Here is a 23,602-nt window from a genome sequence, read left to right on the forward strand (position 1 = left end):
GTAAAACCTCTATAAATTATATCAACACTAAAATGATTTCGTTCATTTTGATTGTTTTGTGAAATGAAAGCGCGTTAACTCATTTGACCCAAAAAAAAACTTAACTTTGCGTGAAAATGCAAATAACTACCGGTATCTAAAAAAATTCATTTAAATTAAAGTTGTAAATTGAAATTACACATTATTTAAATGCAATTTTTTTAATTAAGTTGTGAATGAGTTCGAGTTTTAACTCATTTTAATGAATGTAAATGTTATTGAATAAATTATACTGGGAAGCATAAGCATGTAATATGTGAAATTCAATTTCCTAATAGTAAATCAGATAAGTATTTTTATATTAAAGTTTCAAAAATCAAGAAACATAGGTATGTTCAAAATTGTTAACAATAAAATTTGGTAAGATAATTGAACTTCAATTTTGATAACATGCAAACTTTTGGAGTAAAATAATAATATTCATGCACTAATAATAATAATAATAATAATAATAATAATAATAATTTTGTTTTTCACTCTCTTTGTTTCTTATATTATTAGAAATAACTATTTAAAAAGTTCATCGTGCAGCGGCACTTGTGCAAGCTCAATTCCAAGGCTGCCAATTTTCCTCGCCCGAAAAAGTTTATATTTAAATAGAGTATCAAGTTTACTTACCCATTTTCCCCCAAATTAAAATATCATTTATTACTTCTTCATAGCACCTAATAAATTATGAGTTATGTTATATATACAATGAAGATTACACACACGGTTATACGTTATCTTTGAAATTAAAAAGTATCTCAAATGCATTAATGGAAAAAGAGATATTTTTTCATATATAATTTTTCATAAATTATTGTTTGCATGCTCATATATCTTTATCTGTAAAATGGGTTAAACACTGCTGATACTTGATATTTATAATAATAAGTAATAATTTTTTTATAAGTGACTCAAATAAGAGTAGTAAGACCGTTCACAAAAGTATAAATGACAAATACAAACTATTCTTTTTGGTGATCATCAAAAAATTAATTTTGCTACATTATTTTTACACGTGTTAACTGTCTTAATTACGTATAAATATAATGATGTCACTAAAAAAATAATGATCAAACAATATAATTTCTTGTCTGAACTTTTTCATAGAACTCAATAATTAATAAATTTAATATTCAAGCATGATTATATTAACAGTATAAAGATAAATTGATTATAATTGAATACACTATTAAAGTGATTCCGAGCAATAAATTCAATCATCGCTTGGAATTGATGGGTGTATCAAGTGAAGTGAAGCTGAAAAGGGTCAGGAGACGTATAAACTATAGGAAATTAGATAAACTTTTGTTAAATGAATTCTTGATAAATTAGTATATTAGCTAAAAAGTCGATTTAAATTTTAATCTAAACTTTTTAAAAAAAATTAATTAGTATTTTTCACCGAACAAACCATTCATCTCCAAATCATATATTTCGAATCTTACACTATTCATCCCCTAACTATATATTTCGAATCTTACACCATTATTTCTTATTGTTTATTTAATATTTATTTATAAATTTAACAATATAATAATGACGGATATTTACATGATATAAACAATATTATACTGTTAATAAATGTAATTATAATAATATTTAAATTTTTTATTTAATTATTAAATATTAATTAAGTTGTACATTATAATCCGAATCAATAAAATGAATGAGAGAGAATTCATAAAATAAAATATTAAATATTCATAGTTAAATGTTTGGTGCATTTATTTCCAATTCCGACTTTATAAATTGGGCTTCATCACATAAACTATATATTCAAAGAATGAGAGAGAATTATACGGCAACAATTCTGCAGAGCCGTGCTCTTTCCAAGGTTACATTTTTTGTTCTCTAATTCAGTACTTCCCAAAATTAAATTAATTTTATGTGTAGCACCTTTCTTATTCTAAATTTTTTATTCCAAAATATTGAAAGGGTCGATCTATCCAAAATTTTGGAGAATTTTCTGCTTAAAATAAAATACTAATAAAAAAATTTCCATTTTCTTTTCTGAACTGGCTTCAAACTTAGATACAAATTTTATTTTCCTTTTTTCACAAAATTTTGTATGAGATTGTCACATCTCTTATCCGAACCGATATGTGAAAAAGTATTTTTTTTTTATGAAAAGTATTGTTTTTCTTCCTATATATGGATCGGATATACCGGCTACTCGCTTCTAGCATCTACTCTAGCCCTCCAGACTATGGAAAAGTACATGATTTTTTTAAAAAAATTTTGTGCAGATCTCTATATTTCTTAGTTATAAAACATGATTATTATGAAGACTTACTAATGCTTATGACTATATATTATTATCAATTGACATAGATAGCGAAGCTTTTGAGACCGGATTACCATTTATCCAAAAGGCAAAAGTGGCACACAAAATCCAGTATTTTGAATCTGAAGCCGACATGGTTCTCAGCCAACTTGTTGCTAATGTAAAATAATTTGGTTTATTGTTATATGAATTTAAAATATTTATAAATTAAAATTATATAATTGTTATAACTGAAATATTAATTATATAATTGTTATAACTGAAATTAAATATGCGCAGGATGAGAATGGGACATTTGATTTTGCATTTGTGGATGCTGATAAAGTTAACTACATAAACTACCACCAGGAATTATTAAAATTGATCGAGGTTGGAGGAATTATAGCCTACGACAACACCCTGTGGAGCGGAACCGTGGCGTCGTCGAATGAAGAAGAAATAGAGAATCATTTGAGGTCTTGGAAGCAAGAACTCGTGGGATCCGATGAACTAATGTTGGATGATGTAGTGAATTATATGAAGGCGTGCAGACAACCTGTCTTAGAGTTTAATGATTTTTTTGGCTAAGGATTCTCGTATATAATTGGCTCTCATCTTTATTGGAGATGGACTTACTCTTTGCAGACGTCTAGAATAGACCATCTTTATTGGAGATGGACTTACTCATCTTTAAAATGGCTTCCATTTTCTTTTTCTTTTTTTGCTGAAGGAAAATTATTCGGTTGTGATTCAATAAACAAAATGGTATTACAAAATTTAGCCATAGTATAATCTATTTTCTTTAATCATTTCTCGTTTGTATCAGCACCAATTGTCAAGGGATTTTGTCCATTTGGGATGATATTTTTATTGTTGTTGATGTCGTGTTTGAGAAAAAATATTTTTGTTGTGGTGTGTTTGAATTGTGGGTGCATGGAGGGGTTGCCCTGTCAATTTTTTTCAAAAAAATATTAAATTATTTCTAATGGTTTATATGTAGTTTATACTTTATATATGTTATTTTCTAATTTTCTCTTAAGTTAAAAATTAAAATTCGACTTTGAAATTTAACACTAACTATTTTCTTTCTTTCTTTCTTTTTTAAGAACAACTAAATATTTTCAAGCGAGTTAGATAATGTACAACAGCTTTAGTTTTCCCAACATTGTATTGGGAGTGTATCGTCCCCCGTGGGAACATGTAGACGTCTCCCGAATATAGTATCTTGGAGTAGAGCTTGTTGGGCAGGTTCGGGTTGTTGGGCAGGTTCGGGTTAGAAGGATTCGAGGCTATGAAACCAATGTACATCGTACCTTTGTACACGAAAGTAATCTCACAGGCACGAGGGTGAGCGTGGGGGGGATTGAGGCCTTTTGGCGCTAGCTCGATTTTGACCGTCGCGACTCCCTGATGGTTGAGGCCCCGTAGCTGGCTCTGGAAAACGTGGGTGAGCTTTGATCCGAGAGGATTGGAGGTGTTCCCGACTATGTCGAGCCCCGAGTAGACGAAATCTTCGGGCGTCACGTATTCCGGGTTCTTTCTTGCAGAGCTTTCCATTCACAAATACTGCAATATCATGATGGTTTAGGCGAAATCAAATTACTTTTTTGCATGCAACGGATCACGATCGGCGGCGTAGGAAACTGAGGAAACCACAGCCAAGGTGACCAAAAACAACACAAAGCGAGTGGCCAACATTTTTTGCATGCAACACTGTCAGATTACTTTCACCTTTGTCTAATTTGCTCAAATACATTCAAGAAAGCTGGCTATTTATAGTTGAAGATCGTATGCATTGTGAAACTGTACGAGGTTAATTAGTGTGTAAGAAAACCCAGGCCTAACTACTGATCATCAGTTAAACAGTTAAATCATTATTTTTTGAAGGTAAGCCTGTAATTTTATTAAGAATAATCGGTCAATACAACCTCGACCAACCAAAATGGAAAATGAGGATATTATCTAATTTTAGGATTTTTATTGAGTCAGCTCATGAAGAGATTCATCTGTTTCATTTCCTGGGAAAACAGCGGTTCAGTGATGCACACATTTGAAAAAGTTACGAATTATTTACTATTGCACATTGAGAATGAGAGAGTTCTAAAATTAGTAATTTAGTCCTAGTGCAACAAAATGTTTTTTTTTTTTTTTTTTTTTTTTTTTTTTTTTTTTTTTNAATTTTGCAGGAAATATACCGTAGTCGTGTAGATATCTATTAGATACATACATACACACGCATACACACACACACATATATATAAAAAATTGAACTTTATTTGTTTTGAATGCATGTATATTTGTGTGTGTAAAAAGCGACGGGCATGAATATAGACTTACCATTCACCTACAATCATCTTCATACAAATAGCAGAGTTCAGGGAGTTGAGAGCAAACCATCAAAAGCTAAGGGGGCCCAGACAAAATCACATGAAAATCGAGGAAAATTGCATTATAATCTTGTAATATGTAAAACATCAGTAAGGACATGGTAATGAGAAACCAGTCACTGACATTATACATTGACATGTCTTCCAGTTATCAGTAAGGTAACTAAATAACATAAACATAAACATACACCATCAAAAGTCTACCAATTAGCAGGTATTTTACAGAGCTCTGAGTTAAATATGCGTCCCTTGAAAAGAGTAACACATATAATCCGGTAAATCGTGTATTCGTGTTAAACAATAACGATGTTCCTTCGCTTGAACCTTCAAGAAGGTGGCATCCCATTAACGCCTGCAGAAACACCAAAACAAAGGAAAAGGAGGAGTGGCTAGTTGAAACCCAGAAAAGCAGCAAATGCCAAATATTGAAAGGAAAAGTATTCTGTCACTCTCTTCACACAAGATTCCATTCTTTCCAAAGACAAACTTATACTTCAATCATCTATTATAAGTTATACAACCACAAACCTCCCACATACATTACCAGTACCACCACATCGAGTTGGGCACGCCACAGCACACAGAAATACAAGCAGTGAGAGTCAAATATAGGCAACACGACGCAACACAATCCCAAAAACCTCGAATACCAACAAGTTAAGCCGGTATCATTACAAAGTTTAATGTAACATAATTGGTATCTTATATTTGGTTCTTTCAGTATGTTGGAAAAGGAAGAGGATAACATGGACTTTCAGAAACTGTTAAGAGGATGGAATAGAATCACCATATTTTTATTTTATTATCAACCAATCCTCTCAGTAAATGTTTCAAACCATACTAACAAGGATTCAAAATGATTGAGCTGGAAGATTCAAGAGGGACAAGATTCAGCAATTAAAAAAATGGAGTACATTGCATGTGAAAATAAAGTACCTACCAGTAATAGGTGAACTTGAAAGTGATACCAAATCCTCAACAGCTTGTCCAATTGCATGAAGAACAATTTTCTTCACCTTTACACACAAAAAAAATCAAATTTCAGGTCTATAATACATTAATATCAAAGCAATCGTAGCAGTCAGAAACAATGTGTTAGACAGTGCACGTCTAAGCATCATATAAGTCAAGTGTGTGTTTCAACTGACAACTCCACATGCAACCCCATGAATGAGCGTAAAGTGGCCATAGTTGAAATTTGAGGACCAAAGCAAGCCAATTGCCTTTAAAGTCATAGAAGGATGCACTATATGATCATAGACAAGTGAGATGGATGCGAATCTAAAGGATCTGCAATCAATATAAACAAATCATATGTGGTGCCACAATGCTTCTTCTCTTAAGCACAAAAACAAGCACGGCTCAAGATCCCAAACACATGCACATACAAATTATACCTCTAACTTGTCTTCCTTAGCCCTGTGATTCCGGGGAAGAATGCGGAATTCCTCAGTCAACCGAACACATTCTTGGACATTTTCTGGTGAGACAAAGTCAAGTGCAACCTTTATGCACGACTGTTACACAGAAGAACAGTTTTAGCCAAAAGGGAAATAATAAAGAGGATGCAACTCCTGTCTTAATGAGCTACAGTTGTTTCTCATGAAAATATACATCAACCATAAACTAGCTATTTCCAATGTAAAATCATAAAACAATACAAAACAAATCCCTCATGAAAGTCAAAGAGACCAGCTTGAATAAAAGGAGAGAGAGATACTTTGCATATTTCAGTTAGCAATACAAGATACATGTTTCCTTGATGTCTAGGAATCATAAGTTATATCAATAACTAAAATAATTTTGAAATTATGTTGACATTCATAATCATTGTTTCATACTTAATAAAGGCCAAAGTGCGTCAAGATGCAAAGGTAAATATGAATCTGAACCTAAATATGAAAAACAATGGAAGCTAAATATGAAAAACAATGGATAAAACAATGGAAGCTAAATATGAAAAACAATGAATAAAATATGAACCTCAGAATCAAGTACTTGCTAATCAATATATAATTAGGAAACATTTTTAGCTTTTCACATATCTCAAACTAGAGACCTCACAAACTAATCTTACATGAAACAGTTCTAGGACACGACCAAAAAAATTAACTAAATATGATGAGAATATCAAAATAAAGTAGAAAAATTCTGAGGCCAAAACTTTTTTTTTTGAAAAACATTAGAAGGCAACCTTTTTTATTTGAGGTAAACTTACTCCTCCATGTCTCCCGTTGCCTCCTAGTTGCAACCTGGAGGCTGGTTATCTGGCTCGCTTAGCTGTGTATGGAAAATGGTGGTATTGGGCCAAACTCTCAAGACACTGTCACGACCGTCACACCCAGCAGTATCCAGAAACGAGTCCAAACCCACAGGAAGCAACAAGCACCGAGCCCAGCCCAGCCCACCAGCGTCAAAGGATATCGTTTATCGAAGGCAGACACATGAGAAGTTCAAGTTGAAGATTAGATAGTTATTGGAAGTGATAGGATTTCCAGATTTTCCTCTTGTTTGTTTTCTTTAAAATAAGAGTTTCCCTCAATTGTTAGGAAGTTTATCTTTTGGTTTAGACAGGGATTTTTACCTTTTAGTTTCTCAAGTTTGTTTATTTATTGGAAGTTTTGGAAATAAAACGACATCTGAATTTTTTGCTTCTATCAAAGAGTTTGGGGATCGTGAGGTTCTTTCTTAAACGAGCCTCAACCAACATTTATAAAAATAGGGAGGCGTGGGCGAAATCCTATTAGCACACTCACACCATTGCGAGTGGATAATTCTCCATGAATCGCCCATAACTAGGTCCCTTGCTCGTGAAAGTAAAAACTTAGCATCAGGGCCACGTGCCATGGGGGATTTGCAAGTCATGGACAAGTAGATGAAGGCCTTTATGGCCACGTACGAGGAGGACAGGATCGCGAGTGACCAGCGGCAGCGAGAGAGTGACCAGCGGCAGCGAGATTTGGCCACGCAATTGGAGGAGCTATCGCTCCAAGTCGCTGCATCTAAAACAGAAAACTTGCACGACCAAATTGGAGACAACAGCCGCAAGGACTCCCATGACAGGTACTCTACAAGCCCACACGCAAATGAAGGGCGAGACAACTCACAGTTCGTACCCAAATACACCAGGTTGGATTTTCCTTGTTACAATGGAAAGTCGGACCCCTTGGTTTGGCTAAATCACTGCGAGCATTTCTTGGAACATCAGCATACGCACGACGCAGTAAAAAGTGGGGTTGGCATCCTTCCACCTCGACGGCAATGCACAGTTGTCGTTTCGCAAATTAAAACAGGATCAGCCCGGAATTCAGTGGGACGACTTTGCAGAACAATGCGATCTTAGGTTTGGGCCTCCCATTCAATGTGATACCTTTGGCGGTCTGTCCAAACTACGCCAAACCAGTTCTGTAGATGATTATTAAGAACATTTCGAGGAGTTGCTGGCTCGTACTTGTTCCTTAACCACTCTCACTACTGTTGTGAATTTGGCAAGATTATATGAGACACGCACCCCGAGGGAGGAAATGCATGTACCCTTGCTCCGTACTGGTTCCAGGTAGCATAAGCATACACCAATTATCAAATGATTGAGTAGAACAGAGTTGGAAGAACGGCGATCCAAGGGTAAAATCTGCTTCAACTTTGATGAGAAATACGCACCGGGACATCGATGCAAACACTTGTTTCTTTTGGAAGGAATAGAGGACACATCTTACGACGATGAACACGCTGACGAAGAAGATTCGGATGAATTTGGAGCCTCTATCCACATGATATCAGGTCCTTGTGGAGTAAAAACAATGTAGATTTGGGGAGAGATTATTGGCTCCCACTTGAGGGTACTCATTGATTCAGGCCCAGGGAGCACTCATTGCTTCATTGATACTCTCGCAGCCAGTAAGCTGCGGTTATCAGTGGAAAACAGACCAAATCTAAGGGTGTCTGTGTGCCGAGATGTACAGATTGTTTTGGGGAGAGCCCGACTTTCCATGGACTTCTTCTTGATATAGTTGGGTAAATTTGGAGTGGCCCTGGGTGTGAATTGATTGTGAAACTTGGACCCATTAACTGGGACTTCACTGATAAGATCATATGAGGGAAGATCGATCAGCCTCCAGGGAGAAGATCTTAGTTCGGATTCTGGCTCTTTTGCCTTTACAATAACGGAATCCATCGGAAGAGAACAATCGAGCCTTCAAGAGCTGCTGGACGAATTTGAAGATATTTTTTGGGGAACCTAATGATCTTCCCCCTCAACGGAAACACACCCACAAAATTCTATTAATCCAAGGGACAGATCCTGTTGTAGTTCGGCCCTACCGCTACCGACATGCACAGAAAGATGAGATCAAGTGTTAGTTCGCCGAAATGTTAAGGCATGGAATTATTCGACTCAGTACATCACCTTTATCTTCACCCGTGTTGTTAGTAAGCGAAGCAGATAAATCATGGCAGTTCTGAGTGGACTACCGGGCTCTGAATTCGAGAACCATGAAGGACTATTCTCAATTCCAGTGATTGACGAGTTGGTGGAGTAGGTTAATGGGGCCCGTTACTTTATCGGCTCGATCTCGGAGTAGGTTACCACCAAGTTTTGAAGGACCTAGCATGCATTCCCATGACAGCAGTCAAGACTATCATGGTCACTTCGAATTTTTAGTAATGCCCTCGGGCTAACCAATGCACCATCTACCTTCCAAGCCATTATAGATTCTCGAGTTCGGCAGGGACGTCGCGAGATGTTGATTTAGGCCGGCCCCTCGCCCACCGAGGCTTCTTGGCAGGATGCTTCCACCTTGGCCGAAGAGTTTCCTTCATTTGGCTCGAGGACCATCACGTCTCCAAAAAGGTGTAATGTCACGACCCAGCAGTGTCTAGAAACGAGCCCAAACCCACAGGAAGCAACAAGCAGCGAGTCCAACCCACCAGAATCGAAGGATAGTGTTTATCGAAGACACACACATGGGAAACTCAAAGTTGCAGATTAGATAATTATTCGAAGTGATTGGATTTCCAGATTTTCTTCTCGTTTGTTTTCTTTAAAATAAGAGTTTATCTCAATTGCTAGGTAGTTTATCTTTTGGTTTAGATAGATATTTTTATCTTTTGGTTTTCTTGATTGCCAAGATGTTTGTTTATTTGTTGGAAGTTTAAAACAACATCTGAATTTTTTGCTTATATCAAAGAGTTTGGATATCGTGAGGTTCTCTCTTCAACGAGCCTCAACCAACATTTATCAAAATAGAGAGGCGTGGGCGAAAATCCTATAAGCACGCTCACACCATCGCGAGTAGACAATTCTCCGTGAATCGTCCCGTAACTGGATCTCTTGCTCATGAACGCAACAGACACCCTCACATAAAGCAATTTCCAATCTCAAGACTAGGATCACCTTCAAGAAAGCTTTACTTTTGCGTCTCGAGGATGAACACATTTTTTATCATGACAATGGTATGCGCAATATAATTCTTATGGTTAGAACAATTTCATATTAGTCAAAAATTTCTATACTAGTCAATCCTTTCCTTTGATGTGTGCTCCGGACATAATGCCGAGCATGGATAGCAATGTAGAAAAGATGAGGTGGTTGGGAGACAAAGACTGTACATGTAGGTTGCTTGGCGTAATTTCTTTTCTCAATCTTGGTGGGGATAGCTCTCTGTAGATGTTTTTTAAATATCAAACAGAAAAGAGATATAGTTAATTGTGAATGGACTAATTGGCAAAAATTTTGAGTTAATTGTGGAAGCAGTTATAAAATACAAATGATTTGAGTTAACACACATTTGAAATTATTGAAATCAAACTGAGCTTAAATATATTCAATATACTTGAAGCACAAAGCAAGTCCAAAATAATTTTGGATGGTTGATAACTTGCGAGGTACACGTATCAATTAATAAATTAATTAATATTTTGTAAAGTCATTACCAATTAAATGAGCTAAGAACTTGAGCCATAACTAGATTATTTGCCTGAAAGAAACCAACATCAAGCTCGAACAATACAATCAGAGCTCAAATTTCAACTCTTTCTCGAGCTGAACTCAAACAACAAAATAATTCATGCTCGAGTTTCTCTAGTTAGCTCAATAAGGTTCAAGCGCAAGTTCCTAGGAAAGCTTGATTGATCTGCTGCTCAATATGACATGTTCGAATGAAAAATGTGTGAACAGGATGGATGGAAGCACGACCCAGATTTCTTTTTTTCTTTTTTAATTCCAACAATAGGCTTCTTCATCTAATAGACATGTCACAGAAAAATTGAGCCCAAACAAGTAATGAGAGTGTAATCAGTCAAGCCTCGCATATAGAATTTATGTTTGGGATAGGTTCAATTATAGAGTATCCTGCATGAATATAGGGTATTTTCTAACCCCAATTTGTTATCAAACATAGAAAAGTACCCCTAGAATACTTGTCGCAGTTGGATAAATCGCTTGGATCGGTAACTTACGTGAATGTGGCAAGGAATTGATCTCGTATGATGAACAAGACAATTTATGGACAATTACTCTGTGTTAGCAAATCAAAGACGGGTTAGTTCATACTTCAACAGGAGTCTAGATGAAACTAGCAGTTTCAAATCAAACCTACATCAAGTAGACTCAAATTAAACATAACTCGAGTTGACAGGGATTACATTAGGATGGGATTATGTATCATAATTAGAAAATCATGACTCGAGTTCAGATCCATGCAGGAATGTAAGTCATTATTTTGAGTAGGAAACAAAATCAAAATTTTACCATCATTCAGAGTCACTAAAATACTCTTCCCCTAAATTTGCTAAGAATAAAATCCTTGAGAGGTTTTTAAACTAAACTCTGACCGCTAAATATACTGCATTTTATACAATCTAATCTCTAACGGCCAATTGTTACCCAGCTCCTTATTTTCTGATGAGAATAAAATCCTTGCGAGGTTTAAAACTAAACTCTGACTACTAAATATACTGCATTTTACATAATCTAATCTCTAAGGGCCAATTGTTACCCAGCTCCTTATTTTCTTACGCTGTTGACTATTTTATTTTTTTGGCACACCAGATCCCCTTGATCACCTTTTGCATCTTTAAAGTATTATCCCATTCACCCTGTTCGTTTGACAATAATTCATCCAACAGTTGGTCTATGGAGAGTTGAAGTATGAAATCAATATAAATAGATGGATAGTTCAAAACATAACAATACTTCTACAAACTAATATACCTTTAAATTTCTGACTTGATGCGGGCAGCCAGCAGGAATGAAAACTGCATCACCTAATTTCTGAATAAATGTCCATGGTTCGATTCCTAAGCAAAAAAACCAAAGCAAAAAATGAATATAAAAGAAACTATTTTAATTAATCACAGATGTTTGATACATTAAGCTGAGAAGACAAACCATATTCTTCCTTGAGTCTCCTCTTATGGTCCATAGTCATGTAAATGGTTTGATCGTGAATAGGATGGACAATCTGCATTAAATGAGCTCATAAAATAAGAATAAAACTCACGTGTAATCCTGTCTAGCTGATCATAATCTGGCAAAGGTGAACTGTTTTTTTAACCAATACTAAATGATGATGACATTGTAAGTTATGTAAGCTTTAACACAATATACAAACAGTAGACGCTGATTTTCATGAATCTTTAAATTGCTTATTTTTTTCATTATTAAAATTACCTGTGTCAAGGGATTGAGATGGATGTGTCTGAACTCCTTGTAGTGCTTCCTCACATATTCCTCCAATTTTGGGACATCTTGCCTCCTAAAAATATCCCAGAGAGCACCACCGTCAATCTCTTCAATATTTTCCAACACATTTCTAGAACCAAAAGTACTGTCATTTTCCTTCTTTCTATAGCCTTCCTCTTGGCACTCATTTACAATTTCAGAAGCTTCCAACAATTTCTTCCGACCATCATTAAATATCTCCCTGTCATTTACACTGACCATTTCCACCTCAATGCAAGAGTTTCCACCAGATTCATAGGTGGAGCTGTTGGTCTCGATTATATAATTTTGGCCATCTAAGGATTCACCTTCATGACTTTTTATGCTAAGCTGCGTTTGAACCTTACCGTCTTTCTGATCCGACATGTGAGTTTCCACGCTGGCTTTTCCATCAGGTCTTTCATTTAGTGTGTTTCCCTTTGACAGATTAGGAGCTCTAAATCCCTTGGCGTCATTCCTTTCAAAGGACGATAAGAGAGCCTTTTCATTCAACCTACATAATCCATTTTCACTGAGTTGCTGACTTTGTATCATTTCAGTTGATGCCTGATTATTTCCATACAATTCAATTTCATCCTGAGCAGCATGCTTCTTTTGCAGTTCTTTTATAGTCGAAATATTCTTATCGTCAAGGTTAACTGACTCAGAATGGGTCAATACATTCACCTATCGGACAAAAACAGGTAAATTACTGTACATAATATAGAGTTAGCATAAATAAAAACCCCAGCCTATGAAGCTAAAAGGAGTTCATGAATTTCTATCATAATTAACATAAACAGGTAGCAAAAGTAACGGAAAGCTAAAGGAAAGAGCATACTGCATCAGACATATCACAATGTAGTTTTGTTACAGAATCTCCCCGTCCAAATTCCTGAGCAAACCCATAAGCAATATACGTCTTTGGCCCCATATCAGGTTTAAGAGCGTCCTTGGGCAGTTTAACAGCAAGGTTTAAGTAACCACAGCTAGGATGTGTATATTCTTTGAAAGGCAAGCAGCTGATAAACTCAGCACCATGGCGAGGTAACCGCTCCTCAAACAAGTTAGATGGAGGCCAGTCTTTCAACTTAAGAATCTGAGGCCAACCATAAATGTCAAACTGACAATTTGAATATCCTTGGAAAAATTGATGAATATTTATGTCAACCTGCACATAATGACAACTAATAATTTATCCATCATTTCATGCCTCTAAACATCGGATAAAAGCATGAAAAACTCTAATAGTTGGTAAGTTGGAAAGAAAAAGCCTACACAGTCTGAAATCTTTACAACATAGAGCAAAACAATTTCCAGCAGAAAATTCTAAAGCCTATAGTCTTATAAGCTTCAAAATTCTGCCACTATTTTAATCAGTAACTTAGTAGTTTCATTGCAAAACATAAAACTACTACCATAAACCATACAATATATAGCAGAAATTCAGTCTGCATTTACTTCAAAAAGGAACCTGTTGAAAGATTCTTTAGAATATTGTATGCTTATGTATCATATTTTGGTGCTATATTTAGTTAGTTAGCTGGTAGAGAGATTTTGGTAATCAATTTTTGTTTCCTCTTTATTAGGGAGATCAGTTTCCTGCGTTATTTTCAAAAAGGAGTCATTAGGTACTGATGTACATTAATATTGCAACACAATTCAATCGATCTATATATTGCTCTCTGTATATATGGTATCAGATCAAGGCTAAAGATCCTGGGGTTTGAATTTGCTTCCAAAACATCCAAGGTCAGTCCAAGACTTCTTGTCCATCTCAGTCCGAGCCTTAAATCGTCTGAGTCCATCTGAAAATCATTACATCCAGATCACTACAATTCAACTCAATGGCAAATATTTTATTTGAAGGTCGCAATCTGTTGGCATGTACATTAAGGGGAGAGGCAAGATCAGCTATATCACTGGAGAAACAAAGAAGTCAACGATGGATCGAGCCTATGCCATATGGGATGCTGAAGAAAATTCAATGGTCAGAACTTGGTCAATTCCTTGGCCAGAGACATTCAACCAAGGAGTTGTGGGACAAGATTTCACGGATGTACTTAGATTACAGAAATTCCAAGAGTACGAGCTAACCCTATGACTTGGGGAAATTCGCGAAGATGAGAACTCGGTGATATTTGGCAAGGTTTTAAAAAAGTTTTTCCCTATATTTCGAATAACCACAAATCTCCAATTAACAGATTTTGCTTTGTTTACCGAATTTTTTTGGTCCAGAGACTCCACACTTGATCCAAAGGCTGAAAAATGTGTTTTTCTTGGCTATGCATCTGATAAAAGGAGGTACAAATGTTCGCTCTATCATTTTTCATAAGAACTGGTTGTAAGACAGCAGATACTCCGAAGAACGCTGTTAAAGATTAGTTGGAAGAATAATCTGTTTGGCACATGATAGACTGTAAATAGCTTTTGCAATAAGTGTAGGTAGTAATCTAGTTCATTCATGCACCTGGACCTGCTCATTTTGAATTTGTGTTTAGACTCTTGAGATACCTCAAAAGGGACTCCAGGGAAAGGACAATTGCTTAAAAATAGAGGCCATCTTCAAGTAGAGGCCTAAACAGATGCAGATTTGCAAGGGTGATGTCATTGACAAAAGCTCTGCCTGAGAATATTGCACTTTTGTAGGATATCTGGTTATTTGGAAAAGCGAGAAACAAAGTTCTGTTGCAAGAAATAGTGCTGAACTAGATTTCTTGTCTGTTGCACATGGATTCCTTAAATTGTTATCGATTCAAAGACTTCTAGAAGCATTGAATATTCCTACACCAACACCCATTAAATTATATTGTGACAACAAAGCTGCAATTTCTATAGCTCGTAATTTGATTCCACGCGACATAACAAAGCATGTAAAATAGGATAAGCATATTATCAAAAAAAAAATTGAGAGTTGCATAATATGCATATCTAATATTCCTACCACAAGTCAAGTTGCCAGCATAATCAGCAAAGGACTCCTAAGGCTTGGTATGAGAATTTGGTTGTCAAGCTTGTCGTGGGTAATATATTTGATGCCAGGTTGATGGGGAGTATTGAAAGATTCATTAGAACATTGTATATCTTTTTTTTGGTGCTATTTTTACAGTTAGCTAGTAGAAAAATTTTAGGAATCAAAAGGATTTTAGTAATCAGTTTTTTTTTTTCTCTGCATTAGGGATATTACTTTCCTGTTTAATCTTACAAAGGAGTCTTTATCCTTTATACACTGCCCTATTTTCATATTGCAATAAAATTCACTAGATTCTTATATTGTTTCCTGTTTATATAATGGCACAAAACAAGTCCCCCAAAGGTGCACTAAACAAAAAAGTGGAGTTTGCAATATGGCGCTGCATGAAAAATCAACAAAAAAGAATCAGACAGGGGGAACTTAATGGGAACAAATGAGAAAGACATACATAAGAGTTCATAAATTAATCAGCCACTCCAATTGAGAGTATTTGCATAAAAAATAATCCAAATCCATCAATAAAAATCCTAGAAGTTTAACAACCTTAGATCTTGTTTTAGTATGACTTCAATTTTCAGTTGCTTGAAAAAACAAAAATAAAAATGAACATGTGAACTGACCTCACACCAATCCAAGCAATTTAAAGCACAAACATTAACTAGATGTTTATGTTTACTGCCAGTTTTCTGACGAAAAGCACGCCACATAACCATGGGTTCCCAGCTCAAACCAGATGTAGTTTCAAGGACATCACTAATAATTACTGGCTCCCCCTTGGACCAATGAGATTGAAAGTGCTTCAAATCAGTATGCTGAAGGTATTTAGCTGTGGGGTTATATAAGAAATTGTCTTCTAATAAATTTTCTCGAGAAGAAACTTTTCTTGAGTTTTCCCTGTTAGAATTTTCACCCATGATTTTCGAACATGAACACTCCTGCTCACAATTTTCAGGCACATCCTCAAAGTCTTGCTTTCGGTTTATTTCTTCCACCTTCAGCAACAACTCAGAGACCCAATTATCTGGAAAAATGCATTGAAATTCCAAAATCCCTTCACCACATCCACCAGCCCCTGGCGGCGGGCATGGAATGGCACCTGCATCGGTAGATCTCCATTCATATTTGGCCTCGGTAGCATCCCCAGCAATGGAGTCAACCACTTCAGCACAAGTACTATTGTTATGTGAAGTAGTATCACGTAACTCAAAAGGATCCCTGGCATCAATTGCATCTACTTCACCACTAGGTTCATTCTTAGTTGTAGTGTCAGCAATATTACAATCACCATGCAAGTATGGAGACCCACGTTCATCATATTGCATGACCACTTCCTCATCACCTCCTCGCAGAAAGCCATCCCTAATCTCTATGCAACAAGTGAGGCACAGATCATAGGAACATCGTGGGCAGCTTCGGTGAAAATCAACAATGGAAGTCTGGCAGTTATTGCTGCATAGATTCATACAAAAATAAGCCCATCGCTAAACTGTGGATGAAGGAAAGAAAGAGAGTTCAACCAATATCTACCAGTATATTCTCTCATGCTCCTGGCAATTTGATTTCTTTGGTTTTATATCTGACACTGGTAATCCTGCTCAAACAAACTGCAATAGTCAAATATTTCAAAAAATTGGAAGTTGAAATTAAAATCAGCTTTACATCGTTAGGATATAAAATTTGAGATTACAGATGAGAATATAACATTTAATTAGTAAAGAAAAGAGGTGTATTCATCTGCTATCATAATTCACGAAAATATAAAGTAATCACATATTGAGTGAGACCCTTGTCTGAACCACTCGTTCCAAACAACACACACAGAACCCTTTTACAGTTCTCATCGCAATCCTTCATTAATAGACAATCGATGATTTTTCACATCATATGATACTAGATTGTTTTATTATCTATACAAATGAATCCCATACTAACCCACAGATGAAAAGACTTTCGGCCAAAAAATAAAAACAGAAGCCATTCATCACTCCCAAAATCACAAAAATACCTTGTATTTTAGCCTCGATTTTCTTCTCAGCCAATTGTTCTGCATGGAATTGTTTCAAGAAGGGCAGAAGGATTCGCAAAATGTACTTAGAATACTTCATCTTCTCTTCATCACTGAATGTCAACATCGATTTATTCGATCTCTATAAAACAATCACATTTATTGTTCAGAGAGAGGAGGAGGAGGAGGGAGAGAGAAGGGGAAGGAGTAAAAACCAACCGCAATTTGTGTATCCAACCGCAGGCAACTCTTGCAATTACAGTTGTTGCAACAAACCGGGCAAGCTTCAACAAAAGCCTCTTCTGGCAACAGCGGATACCTATGATTGTGCCAGATTGAGACAATGCCAGTTTATGGGTTAAGGAAAGCAGGAGAGAAGTAAGAGATCATGTAAATAGTCACTTCTATGACATCTAAAACAAAAATTCACAGCTAAATATCATGTGTAGTATCATTATACTTGTAGGTGGATAAGCATGCTAAGAAACAATGCGCAGATAAACAAATAAAGAGGGAACCATGTTGTATGGTTTGAATAGATTGAATGCAACTCTATTAGTAGCTACACCGCTACTCTTTTCAATTCATGCCTCGATTATGAAAGAACGTTTTTATCAACAAATTGAAATCTTTTAAAAAGGATACTATGTCCGTCATACAGATTCCACAACACAATTGATATATGCTACCAATTCGAAGATAGAAGACATAACTGGTAAGACATGATCACAACTTCCATACCATCTAGTTATGCAAAGAACACAGTATCTCCTTCTTTCACATTTGGTGCATCGTACGACCCTCCCTTTATCGTTCCTCTTGCACTGGTGACACGTGTTACGCTCTATCTCCTTACGCTGCAAAATAAAATCCGAAAGCAAACCAGAATCAGTAAATAAAATTAGTCAAAGATCACAAGTTGCTAAGAATTTAACAAGGAACCAGAACTTTGTTTACATCTTCACCAAGCTTCTTCATACCCTTGCTCTTGACTTTATTATCAGGTCTAGCCCTCTTAGCTCTACATGAATAAATTCCTTCTCCATTAATTTCCACTCCCCCCACTCGTTTTTCCCCATCTCCCTCCTCTTCTTCGGCTCTCGATGCCTTTCTGCAACTTCCTCGAATTTGGCTACTGTTTTTTCCTTCTGCCATAGTCTCGCCATCATTCTCTTCGTATTCTACTCCCTTCCTCTTTGTCGGACGACCCCTTCTCCGCTTTTGCACAATTCCCTGCTGTGCCACAGTCTCATTATCATACTTCTCATTCTTGAATCCCTCTCTATCGGACATATGACTGCTTCCTGGAGTCTCTTCATTTACAAGTTGTGCCACATTCTCAAAACCATTTTCCTCGTTCTTGAGTACCTCAATATTTGCCGGACGACCCCTTCTCGGCTTCTCCTGTTGTGTTACAATCTCATTGCCATTCTCCTCATTCTTAACACCTTCTCTCTTGGCCGGTTGACTGCTTCCCGGCATCTCCTCGTTTACACGTTGTGCCACATTCTCAATACCATTCTCCTCATTCTTGACTACCTTAATCTTTGCCGGACGCCCCCTCCCTCTCGGCTTCTCCTGTTGTGCCACAATCCCATAATCAATCTCCTCGTTCCTACCACCCTTCACCTTCCTCTTACAACCCCTCCTCGGCTTCTCCTCAAATTCCCAGTCGTACACATCCTCATTCCAGTTCTCCATTTTCTCTTTCGCCAGCAGACTACACTTCCTTGAAGATTCCCTCTTGCTAAAAACACCATCTTTCACCACACTTCCGTCCATATCATCAACCCCGTTTGCATTTCCCTCTTCTTTCCTCTTCCTACCCCTCCTTTTCCCCGCACTTTCCACTATTCCAGATACTCCATCAACCTCCATTTCTTCTCTCCCCTCAAGTTTCCCTTTTTCTTTTTCGCCCTTTTCTTCCTCTCGCTCCTCCTCCTTCCCATCTTCTAACTCTTTAGTCACAGTCTCCGTATTCTCTTCCGCCTCAAGTTTCCCCTCCTCCACTACTGCCGGGAAATTCAAATCCATGTTATCCCACTCCTCGTGAAACTCCGTTCAAAACTCGCACCATGAACTTTTTTCAAACCCACAGAGATTCGTGGATGAACAGTTTTGAAATTTCGATATGTGTTCGAACGGCGACTTTGGATTCTAAAAATCGCAGATGGTCCTGCCTGCGGACCCGGATCACGTTTTATATAATAATTAATAAAAAAATTATTGTTGTACTGTTGTGAAAAAGTAAAAATTTACGGTAAAAAAAGTAAAAATCTCAAACTCTCAAAATTATCACACTACACACTTTATAATATTTTTCTCTCAACTCAATTGTGATTTTCTTCACAAATGAGAGATCTATTTATAGAAAATTTTTACAAATAATCCAAAAATAAAATACATCATTACCTACATCATCACACACTAATTTTCAATATTCAACACCTAATTTTACCTAATTTTCAACATTCAACATTCACATTTTCAACACAAATATTTAACACATTTTTAAATAATTTTTCAACACTCCCCCTTGTGATGATGATCATAATGATTGTATACATTACGTGTTTTTATACTGCCTCGTTAAAAACCTTACTAGGAAAAACCCATTGGGATAAAAACCATAGTAAGGGAAAAAGAGTGCAGTCACGTAAACTCCCCCTCATGTTGACACGAACAATTCTTCACAAATTTCGTAGATTGCGCATCCCAATATTATATATGTGCTTTCTGAATATTGTCGTAGGAAGTGCCTTTGTGAAGAGATCTGATGAGTTTTCACTTGATTGAATGTGACGAACATCAATACATTTATTCTTCTCAAGCTCCTTGGTGAATGCGAAGAACTTAGGAGGAATATGTTTAGTTCTGTCGCTTTTTATGTATCCTTCTTTCATTTGAGCAACACATGCAGCATTATCTTCATATAGTATCACAGGCTTCTCGTCGAATGATAATCCGCATGAGATTTGGATATGTTGAGTCATTGATTTTAACCACACACATTCACGGCTTGCTTCATGTAGTGCAATAATCTCGGCATGATTTGATGAAGTTGTTACAAGTGTTTGTTTCTGTGAACGCCAAGAAATTGCAGTGCCTCCACGAGTAAATACATATCCAGTTTGAGAACGTGCTTTGTGTGGATCAGATAAGTATCCAGCATCGGCATAACCAATTATACTTGGATTAGCATCTTTTGAATACAAAAGTCCCAAGTCTGTCGTTCCTCGTAGATAACGGAATATATGTTTAATTCCGTTCCAATGTCTCTTTGTTGGATATGTGCTAAATCTTGCCAATAAATTTACGGCAAAAGATATATCAGGCCTTGTACAATTTGTAAGATACATAAGGGCACCGATAGCACTTAGATATGGTACTTCTGGACCAAGAATATCTTCATCATCTTCACATGGACGGAATGGATCCTTTTCTATGTTTAATGATCTAACAACCATTGGAGTACTTAAAGGATTTGATTTGTCCATATTAAAACGTTTAAGGATCTTTTCTGTATAATTTGTCTGGTGAACAAATATTCCACATTCTTTTTGTTCAATTTGTAAACCCAGACAATACTTGGTTTTTCCAAGATCCTTCATTTCAAATTCTTCTTTCAAGTATGACACAACTTCTTGAATTTCCTTATTTGTTCCAATGATGTTTAAATCATCAACATATACAGCAATAATTACGCATCCGGATGTTGTTTTCTTAATGAAAACACAAGGGCATATTGAATTATTTACATATCCCTTTTTCATCAAGTGATCACTTAGCCTATTATACCACATTCTGCCGGATTGCTTCAACCCATATAATGATCTTAGTAATTTCACAGAATAACATTCTCTGGGTTTTGAACTTTGTGCTTCAGGCATCTTAAATCCTTCAGGGATTTTCATATATATATTACTATCAAGTGATCCATATAAGTAGGCTGTAACAACATCCATAAGACGCATTTCTAAATTTTCAGATACTGCCAAGCTAATCAAATACCGAAACGTAATTGCATCCATCACAGGAGAATACGTTTCTTCATAATCAATTCCAGGCCTTTGAGAAAAACCTTGTGCAACAAGTCGAGCTTTATATCTTACTATTTCATTTTTCTCATTTCGCTTTCGAATAAAAACCCATTTGTATCCAACAGGTTTTACACCTTCAGGTGTAAGGACTATAGGTCCAAAAACATTACGTTTATTTAGCGAATCCAATTCAACCTGGATGGCATCTTTCCATTTTATCCAATCCTGCCGATTTTTACATTCACCAAAAGATTTTGGTTCATGATCTTCATTATCATTTATGATGTCGATTGCCACATTATAAGAAAATATATCATCAATTTCTTCTATATCTTTTCGGTTCCATATTTTTCCAGTATTAATATAATTGATAGAGATTTCATGATTCTCGTCAGTTTGTGGTTCTGACAAAACATTTTCATCATCATGTGTTTCTTCAGGAACATCATTCTCTATTTTGTGATCATTATGTGTTTCTTCAGGAACATCATTCTCTATTTTGTGATCATTGTGTTTCTCTATGAATTTTCTTTTTCGAGGATTTTTATCCTTGGAACCAACTGGCCTTCCACGCTTCAGGCGTTTAATGACATCATGACTATCTTCAATTTGTTTCTTCGGAATTTCAATTCGAGCAGGGGCATTTGCAGCATGTATATATGATTTAGTTACCCCTTTTGTGTCTGCAAATGCATCTGGTATTTGATTTGCTATTCTTTGCAAGTGCACAATTTGCTGTACATCTTTTTCACATTGTTTTGTTCTTGGATCCAGATGTAACAATGATGATACATACCATGTAATTTCTTTTTCGGTATGTTTCTGTTCTCCCCCTAACATTGGGAAGATTTCCTCATTAAAATGACAATCAGCAAAACGTGCTGTGAACACGTCGCCTGTCTGTGGTTCAAGATATCGAATGATCGATGGACTATCATAACCAATATAAATTCCAATCTTTCTTTGAGGTCCCATTTTCTTTCGTTGAGGTGGTGCAATAGGCACATACACCATACATCCAAAAATTCTCAGATGAGAAATGTCTGGTTCTTTACCAAATGCAAGCTGCAATGGGGAGTATTTATGATATGCACTTGGTCTGATGCGAATTAATGAAGCAGCATGTAAAATTGCATGTCCCCATATAGAAATAGGGAGCTTTGTTTTCATAATCATTGGTCTAGCAATCATTTGCAGACGTTTAATCAATGATTCAGCCAATCCATTTTGAGTATGTACATGAGCAACAGGATGCTCAACAATGATTCCCATAGACATACAATAATCATTGAAAGTCTGGGAAGTAAATTCACCAGCATTATCAAGTCTAATTTTCTTGATTGTATAATCGGGAAATTGATTCCTCAATTTTATTATTTGAGCAAGTAATCTTGCAAATGCAACATTTCGAGTTGACAATAAACATACATGTGACCATCTGCTGGAGGCATCAATCAATACCATAAAGTATCTGAATGGTCCACATGGTGGATGGATTGGTCCACAAATATCACCCTGAATACGTTCAAGAAACATTGGTGATTCAGTTTGGATTTTGGCTGGTGATGGTCTTATAATAAGTTTTCCAAGAGAACATGCTTTACATTGAAACTTATTATTCTGAAAGATCTTCTGGTCTTTCAATGGATGACCATGTGTATTTTCTATAATTCTTCGCATCATTGTTGAACCAGGATGTCCTAATCGATCATGCCAATTGGTTAATATTGAAGAATTATCAATTACCATGTTTGATTCAATGGGACGTATATGTGTATAATGCAATCCAGTAGGGAGCATTGGTAGTTTTTCAATCACATATTTCTTTCCTGATTTATATGTGGTAAGACACATATATTTCTCATTCCCTTCATTCATTGTTTGAGTATCATACCCATGGGAATATATATCATTAAAACTCAACAAATTTCTTTTCGATTGTGGTGAATATAAAGCATCATTGATCAAAAATTTTGTACCATTAGGTAACAAAAATTGTGCTTTACCACATCCTTTAATCAAGTCTACAGGACCTGATATTGTATTCACCGTTGTTTTTGTTGGTTTTAGTTCCAAGAAATATCTTTTATCTCGGAGGATAGTGTGCGTTGTACCACTATCGGGTATGCAAACTTCAGCTTTGCTCATAGCATTTTCCATATTTGAACTTCAAAAAATATGCAATGAAAAAAAATTAATGACAATAC

At 36.1% G+C, this 23,602-nt stretch overlaps 1 protein-coding gene, 1 long non-coding RNA gene and 1 pseudogene across 4 annotated transcripts; 2 read left to right on the forward strand and 1 right to left on the reverse strand.

Moving 5' to 3' along the window:
• The first annotated feature begins 2,233 nt into the window (after window positions 1–2,233).
• LOC140972633 (flavonoid 3',5'-methyltransferase-like) lies at window positions 2,234–2,948 on the forward strand (annotated as a pseudogene).
• Window positions 2,949–4,706: 1,758 nt separating this feature from the next.
• LOC140974272 (lysine-specific demethylase JMJ27-like) lies at window positions 4,707–19,533 on the reverse strand. Of its 3 annotated transcripts, none has more exons than XM_073437642.1 (13): window positions 18,313–19,533; window positions 18,097–18,212; window positions 17,575–17,674; window positions 17,356–17,497; window positions 16,878–16,941; window positions 15,971–16,799; window positions 13,218–13,547; window positions 12,347–13,063; window positions 12,065–12,137; window positions 11,888–11,973; window positions 6,075–6,194; window positions 5,618–5,693; window positions 4,707–5,029 (listed from the first exon to the last, which is right to left on the reverse strand). In XM_073437642.1, the coding sequence occupies exons 1-13, from the start codon at window positions 19,387–19,389 to the stop codon at window positions 5,004–5,006; spliced, it is 3,756 nt and encodes a 1,251-aa protein (XP_073293743.1). In that variant the 5' UTR covers window positions 19,390–19,533; the 3' UTR covers window positions 4,707–5,003. The 3 variants fall into 3 exon arrangements, with proteins under 3 accessions (XP_073293743.1, XP_073293740.1, XP_073293744.1); XM_073437639.1 differs by having other exon boundaries at window positions 18,304–19,533; XM_073437643.1 differs by lacking the exons at window positions 4,707–5,029; window positions 5,618–5,693 and having other exon boundaries at window positions 6,136–6,194; window positions 11,888–11,947; window positions 18,304–19,533.
• LOC140974274 (uncharacterized) lies at window positions 5,187–5,716 on the forward strand. The gene is made up of 2 exons (XR_012174752.1): window positions 5,187–5,238; window positions 5,611–5,716. It is a non-coding gene; the product is annotated as an uncharacterized lncRNA (long non-coding RNA).
• Window positions 19,534–23,602: the final 4,069 nt, after the last annotated feature.

The sequence above is a fragment of the Primulina huaijiensis genome, chromosome 3 (genome assembly GCF_012295235.1).
Source record: "Primulina huaijiensis isolate GDHJ02 chromosome 3, ASM1229523v2, whole genome shotgun sequence".
Taxonomy (NCBI): domain Eukaryota; kingdom Viridiplantae; phylum Streptophyta; class Magnoliopsida; order Lamiales; family Gesneriaceae; genus Primulina; species Primulina huaijiensis.

Excerpts from the sequence above, each read along its gene's own strand:
- LOC140974272 (XM_073437639.1), bottom strand. The coding sequence starts at position 19,389 with ATGGATTTGAATTTCCCGGCAGTAGTGGAGGAGGGGAAACTTGAGGCG. Across the intron at positions 13,548-15,970 it reads ATTGCTTGGATTGGTGTGAG|GTTGACATAAATATTCATCA; the intron begins GTCAGTTCACAT and ends CATTATGTGCAG. Across the intron at positions 6,195-11,887 it reads ATCAAGTCAGAAATTTAAAG|TCGTGCATAAAGGTTGCACT; the intron begins GTATATTAGTTT and ends TCTGTGTAACAG.